This window comes from Cebus imitator, unplaced genomic scaffold (assembly GCF_001604975.1).
Source record: "Cebus imitator isolate Cc_AM_T3 unplaced genomic scaffold, Cebus_imitator-1.0 Scaffold306, whole genome shotgun sequence".
NCBI classification, from domain to species: Eukaryota; Metazoa; Chordata; class Mammalia; order Primates; family Cebidae; genus Cebus; species Cebus imitator.
The window spans coordinates 1,613,326-1,620,657 of record NW_016107621.1 but is presented as its reverse complement, the minus strand read 5'-3'; the positions used below and the strand labels follow the sequence as shown (position 1 = coordinate 1,620,657).

The 7,332-nt window shown below is 50.8% G+C and overlaps 1 protein-coding gene across 2 annotated transcripts in view; it reads left to right on the top strand.

Annotated features, from left to right (window-relative positions):
• Positions 1-7,332, top strand: part of SPTBN4 (spectrin beta, non-erythrocytic 4) — a 114,646-nt gene that overhangs the window by 27,843 nt on the left and 79,471 nt on the right. For both annotated transcript variants that reach the window (XM_037729458.1, XM_017503200.2), the window contains exons 3-4: positions 4,311-4,462; positions 6,816-6,989. In XM_037729458.1, coding sequence (XP_037585386.1) covers positions 4,311-4,462; positions 6,816-6,989 — 326 coding nt within the window. The remainder of the gene's footprint in view (positions 1-4,310; positions 4,463-6,815; positions 6,990-7,332) is intronic.

Here is a 7,332-nt window from a genome sequence, read left to right as displayed (position 1 = left end):
CAACCTCCGCCTCCCGGGTTCAAGCAATTCTCCTACCTCAGCCTCCAGGGTAGCTGGGACTACAGGCGCACGCTACCACGCCCAGCTAATTTTTAAAAAATATTTTTAGTAGAGACGGGGTTTCACTATGTTGGCCAGGATGGTCTCAATCTCTTGACCTTGTGATCCGCCCGCCTCCGCCTCCCAAAGTGCTGGAATTACAGGCTTGAGCCACTGCACCCGGCCCCTAAATGTATATTTTCTACTGCTAGAGTAAGAAGCAATACTTTTTAAAAAATTGCATTTTTAATTTTAGTGGGTACAGAGTAGGTATATATATTTATGTGATACTTTTGTGTTGCAGACAATCCAATTATACTCTTTTAGTTATTTTAAAAGGTACAATTACACCAGGCGCAGTAGCTCATGCCTGTAATCCCAGCACTTTGGGAGGCTGAGGTGGGTGGATCACTTGAGGCCAGGAGTTTGAGAAAAGCCTGGGAAATACAGGTATTGATCGACTTACGACCTATGCAACTTATGACCATTCAACTTTACGACCACAATCGCTAGCCACGACTGCTTCGCGTCTGGCAGCGCAAACGTTGCCCAGCTGGGCGTACGACAGTGCGGACCAGCTTCCGGCAGCACTACCATCTCTGCGTGCACCATTTCAACTGTACATATAGCCCACTCAACTTACAACCAAACCGTGTTACGACCGGTCTGTCGGAACCAATCGTGGTCGTAAGTCGAGCACTAGCTGTATAGCTAAGCTCTGACTACTGAAAATACAAAAATTAGCCAGGCATAGTGCCACATGCCTGTAGTCCCAGCTATTTGCAGGGCTGAGGTGGAAGGATGGCTTGAGCCCGGGAGGCAGAGGTTCAGTGAGCTATGATCTCACACCATTGCTCTGCAGCCTGGATTTGATACAGGGCAGACCCTCTATAAAACAAACAAACAAAAAACAGAGAAAAAACTTCAATTCAGTTATTATTGGATATAATCACCCTGTTGTGCTGATATCAAATACTAGATCTTATTCTTTCTGTATTTTGTACCCATCACCCCTGCCCTCCACCCCACTATTGATAGTGTTACAAAAGGCAGATTTTATAAAATCGGTTGAAGGGGAAATGGAATTGGAAATACACATCTTTATTTCTGAATTAATAGAAACTTGGCTGGGCAAGGTTGCTCATTCCTGTAATCCCAGGACTTTGGGAGGCTGAGGAGGGCAGATCATGAGGTCAGGAGATCGAGACCATCCTGGCTAACACCGTGAAACCCCGTCTCTACTAAAAATACAAAAAATTAGCTGGGCATGATGGCACGCACCTGTAGTCCCAGCTACTTGGGAAGCTGAGGCAGGAGAATCGCTTGAACCCAGGAGGCAGAGGTTGCAGTGAGCCAAGATCATGCCACTGCACTCCAGCCTGGGAAACAAAGTGACATTCTGTCTCAAAAAAAATAGGAAACAATAATATGAGTGCTATTATTTAGTAATGAAATTCTAACAGTAACAGTACAGGCTAAGCTGCCAACAAATTGACATAACAGTACAGTGGCTTAATGGAGAAGCTATTTCCCCCTCCCAGATAACCTTGAAATAAGCAACCCAGTTGGTAGGAAGACTTAGCTCAGAGTGGTCAGTGTAGATTCCAGGTTAATTTAATCCTGTGTTCTGCAGACCTTGACCTTGGTTTTCCGGTTTACGGGAGTCAGGGGAAGAAAGAGGAAGTCCAGGGAGCAATTTTCTTTTTGTTTTTTAAACTTTATTTATTTATTTATTTATTATTTTTTGAGATGGAGTCTCGCTCTGTCACCCAGACTAGAGTGCAGTGGCACGATCTCCACTCACTGTAACCTCTGCCTCCTGGGTTCAAGCAATTCTCCTGCCTCAACTTCCCGAATAGCTGGGATTATAGGTGCCCACCACCATGCCTGGCTAATTTTTGTATTTTTAGTAGAGTTGGGTTTTCGGCATGTTAGCTAGGCTGATCTCAAACTCCTGACCTCAAGTGATCCACCCGCCTCAGCCTCCCAAAGTGCTAGGATTACAGGTGTGAGCCACCATGCCCAACCTAAACTTTATTGTTTATTTATTTATTTATTTTTTGGAGGCAGAGTCTTCCTCTGTAGCCCAGGCTAAAGTGCAGTGACACGATCTTGGTTCACTGCAACCTCCTCCCCCTGGGTTCAAGTGATTCTCGTGCCTCAGCCTCCTGAGTAGCAGAGATTACAGGCATGCACCATTAAGTCGTGCTAGTTTTTTGTATTTTTAGTACAGAGAGGGTTTGGCCAAGTTGCCTAGGCTGGTCTCGAACTCCTGAGCTCAGGCAATCCCCCTGCCTTGGCCTCTCAAAGTGCTAGGATTACAGGTGTGAGCCACTGTGCCCAGCCTTTTTAAAACTTTAAATTATGAAATAATTACAGATTCTTAGGAAGTCACAAAGATAGTACAGATGATAAAAAGATGGCTGGGTGCTGTAATCCCAGCACTTTGGGAGGCCGAGGCAGGCAGATCACGAAGTCAGGAGTTTGAGACCAGCCTGACCAACATGGTGAAACCCCATCTCTACTAAAAATACAAAAATTAGCTGGGCATGGTGGCACATACCTGTAATCCCAGCTATTCAGGAGGCTGAGGCAGAAGAATCACTTGAACCCAGGAGGCAGAGGTGGCAGTGAGCCAAGGCCACTGCACTCCAGCCTGGGCAACAGAGCAAGACTCCTTCTCAAAAAAAAAAAAAAAAAAAGAAAGAAATGTAACTGGCTGGGTGTGGTGGTTTGAGTTTGTAATCTCAGCACTTTGGGAAGCCTAGGTGGGGGGATTGCTTGAGCAAAGAAGGTTGAGACCAAATGGGGCAACATCCCGAGACCCTTGTCTCTACAAAAATAGAAATAAAAAAGCAGCTGGTCGTGGTGGCATGTGCCTGTAACCCCAGCTACTCAGGAGGCTGAGGTGGGAGGACTGCATAAGCCCGAGAGGTTGAGGCTGCAGCGAGCCATGATCGTGGCACTGCATTCTAGCCTGGGCAACAGAGCAAGATTGTGATTCAAAAAAAAAAGATGAGTAATTCTACTAAAAAATGTCCAGAGGATTTGAATAGACAATTCTCCAAAGATATACAACTGTTTGATAAGAGCATGAAAAGATTCTCACCATCATTAGCCATTAGGGAAGTGCAAAAGGAAACCACAGTGAGATAACACTTCACACCCGCTAGGATGGCCGTAGTAAAACAAAAAAAAAAGGTATGGGGGAATGACCGAGCGCAGTGGCTTACACCTGTAATCCCAGCATTTTGGGAGGCCGAGGTGGGTGGATCGATTGAGTCCAGGAGTTTGGGACCAGCCTGGGCAACATAGTGAGACCCCTGTCTCTACACCAAATACAAAAATTAGCCTGGCCTGGTGGCAAGCTCCGGTGGTCCCAGCTACTTGGGAGGTTGAGATGGGAGGATCACCTGAGCCTAGGAGGCAGAGGTTGCAATGGGCCAAGGTCACACCATCGCGTGTCAGCCTGAGCAACAGAGTGAGACCCCCCCCTCAAGAAAAAAAAAAAGGAGGGGGTGGGAAATAGCAAGTGTTGGCGAGGATTTGGAACCTTCACACATTGCTGGTGGGAAGGTGAAATGATGGTGCAGCAACTTTTTTCTTTTTTTTCTTTTTTGAGACAGGGTCTGGCTGTGCCCCTCTTGCTGGAGTGCAGTGGCTTGAGCACAGGTCACTGCGGCCTCCATTTCGCGAGCTTAAGCAGCCCCCTTGCCTCAGCCACTCAAGTAGCTGGGACTACAGGTGCATGCCACCCTGCTTGGCTAATTTTTTGTAGAGACAGAGTCCTCACCATGTTGCCCAGGCAGGTCTCAAACTGCTGAACTCCAACAATCCACCCTCCTTGGTCTCCCAAATTGCTAGGATTACAGGTGTGAGCCACAGAGCCTGGCTGACTGTCTCTCTCTCTCTCTCTCTCTCTCTCTCTCCTTTTTTTTTTTTTTTTTTTTGAGATGAGTCTTGCTCTGTCGCCCAGGCCACAGTGCACTGGCAAGTTCTTGGCTCACTACAGTCTCCGCCTCTCTGTTCAAGCTGCCTCAGCCTCCCAGTAGCTGTGATTATGGCCATCGGACACCATGTCCGGCTACTTTTGTATTTTTAGTAGAGATGGGATTTCACCATGTTGGTCAGACTGGTCTCAAACTCCTACCTCAAGTGATCTGCCTGTTAGGCTGGACTCTTGCAGAGAGCTGGGCCTGAGCAGGCTTGGCTGGCGGAGGGCTGGGGTGAAGGTGGAAGCGCCTGGGGGCTCATTAGGGCCTGTCCTCCAGATGAGCGGGAAGCTGTGCAGAAGAAAACCTTCACCAAGTGGGTGAATTCGCACCTCGCCCGCGTGGGCTGCCACATCGGGGACCTCTATGTGGACCTCCGGGACGGCTTCGTGCTCACAAGGCTCCTGGAAGTGCTGTCTGGGGAGCAGCTGGTGAGGGGGCCTTCATGAAGGGCTGGGGCAGGTGTCCTCCCTGGGGTCTCAGGCTGGGGTTTGGGCTTCTCTGGAAGGGCTTAACTGCAAGCAGAGGCCTGGCTCATGGGCAAATGGAGCGTGCTAGAAGGGCCCTATGGGTAAGAGGTCCCTGTACTCGGCAGTGTGGGGCTGTGGTGCAGGAGCGGAGCTTGGTTGTGGGAAGCCTGGGAGCTTGGCTGAAACCGAAGCGAAGCCCGATGACCTGCCAGCTACGGTTGCGAGGCGGGGCTTCGGTGGCAGGGGCATGGCTCTGCTGCAAGGGGCGGGGCTATTGGAGAAGGTAGGAGCCTTGTTAGAGGGTCTGGCCTGGGTTATGAAATAGCAAGAGCATGGCTATAAAATGGGGACAGAACTGTGTTGCGGTTTGGGAGTGGGTAGCGGAGGAAGATGCGGGCTGTAGGCTAGCGGGCAGTGTTCGTTGGTAGGGTGAGACCTAGGTCGTGGGTGTCTAGGGACGCAGACGATGTTCTGGGGTGTGGCTTGTTGTATGAGCTAGGCTGTGTCTCCGGGCTTGAGTGGGGTTTCATCTAAAAGCGTGGGATTCTCATGGGGTAGAGATTCGTTAAAGGTCTGGAGCCTGGATCTCAGGGGCTTGTGAGAGGCATGGCTGTAGAATTGGAACAAACAGCCGGGCGCGGTGGTTCATGCGCCCGGGGGAGCCAAGGTGGTAGGAACAGTTGAGCCCAGGAGTTTCAGACCAGCCTGAGCAACATAATGACACCCAGTCTCTACGATTTTTTTTTTTTTTGCCAGGCGTGGTGGCGGGAGCCTGTAGTCCCAAGTAGCCAGGAGGTTGAGGAGAGGGGATCGCTTGAGCCCGGGAGGTCGAGACTGCAGTGTTCCATGATTGCACCACTACTCTCCAGCCTGGGCGACAAAGCGAGACTCTCTCTTTTTTCTTAAATTTTTTTTTTTTTTTTTTAAATAGATGTGGCCTCACTATGTTGCCCAGTCTGATCTAGAATTCCTGGACTAAAGCGATCCTCCAGCCTCAGCCTCCCAAAGTGCTGAGATTACCGGCATGAGCCACCACGTCCGGCAGAGACATTGTCTCAAAAATAAATAATAAATAAACCCGAGCACTGTGGCACAACGCAGTCTCAAAAAAAAAAATAATTAAAAATCAAAAAGCATTAGCTGGATGTGGTGACAGGCATCTGTAGTTCCAGCTACTCGGGAGACTGAGGCAGGAGAATCACTTGAATCCAGGAGGCAGAGGTTGCAGTGAGCCAAGATCGCGCGACTGCACTCCAGCCTGGGCGATAGAGTGAGACTCCGTCTCAAAGACAACAACAACAACAAAAACAAAACTCAAAAAAAGAATAGGAACAAATGCTGTTGGAAGGAATTGAGCTACCAACAAGGGAAGCTCACTGGGGCTGGGCGGAGCTTGATTGGAATAGGCGTGGCCCTAGATAGGGACAGGAAAGGGAAGCAGTGAGGGGTGTGACGCAGGATTTTTTTTCTTTTTTTGAGACTAAATTTGGCTCCCTCATCCAGATTGAAGTGCAGTGGCGCGATCTTGGCTCAACTGCAGCCTCCGCCTCTCGGGTTCAAAGGATTCTCCTGCCTCTGCCTGCCGAGTAGCTGGGGTTGCAGGAGCGCGCTACCACACCCAGCTAATTTTTGTATTTTTATTTTTATTTTATTTTAAAATTGAGTCTCGCTCTGCCGCCAGGCTGGTGTGCAGTGGCGCAGTCTGGGCTCTCTGCAACCTCTGCCCCCCAGGTTCCAGCCATTCCTCTGAGTGTCTGGAAATACAGGTGCGCGCCACCACGCCTGGCTAATTTTTTGTGTTTTGGTAGAGACGGGGTTTCACCATGTTAGCCAGGATGGTCTCGATCTCCTGACCTCGCGATCCACCCTCCTCTTCCTCCCAAAGTGCTGGGATTACAGGCATGAGCCACCGCGCCCGGGCGGCCACGGGATTAGTGGCAAAACATGGGTGGACGAGAGAGGGATCCAACGTCAGGACCAGGGATGTGGCTATGGCTGGGAGGGTGGGGTGGTTGTCAAGTGGGGCGTGGTTGTCAGGTTGGAAGTGGGGCGCCGGTGGAAGGGGCAGAGCCAAAGATGTGAATAAGCATTGAAGGGTTGTGACTCTTGAAAGGGTCTGACTATGGGAAGGGGCAGGGCTTCTTTAGAAGGATTGGGTCCTGCGTCTTGAATAAAACGGGAGGAAGGCGGCCTGATCCTGGATACTCAGGGGGCGTGGCCATGGGAGGCGGGCTGCTTTGGGAGGGGCGGGACCGAAGGCGCCGTGCTCCTGTCTGTCCGAACCCCCAATCGCCCAACGCCCCTGTCGCCCTAGCCCAGGCCCACGCGCGGCCGCATGCGGATCCACTCACTGGAGAACGTGGACAAGGCGCTGCAGTTTCTGAAGGAGCAGCGCGTGCACCTGGAGAACGTGGGCTCGCATGACATAGTGGACGGGAATCACCGGCTGACGCTGGGGCTGGTCTGGACCATCATCCTGCGCTTCCAGGTGACCCTTGGGTGGCCCCTGCCAAGCCCCGCAAGGGTGGGACTTAGAAAGGCGTTCCCCAGCCCCGCACCGTGGCGCCTGCCTGTAATCCCAGCACTTTGGGAGGCCGAGGCGGGTGGATCACGAGGTCAAGGGATAGAGATCATCCTGGCCAAGATGGTGAAACCCTGTCTCTACCAAAAATACAAAAAACTAGCGGGGCATGATGGCGGGCGCCTGTAATCCCAGCTACTCAGAAGGCTGAGGCAGGAGAATCGCTTGTACCCGGGAGGTGGAGTTTGCAGTGAGCAGAGATCGTGCCACTGGACTCCAGAGTGAGACTACGTCTCAAAAAAAAGAAAAA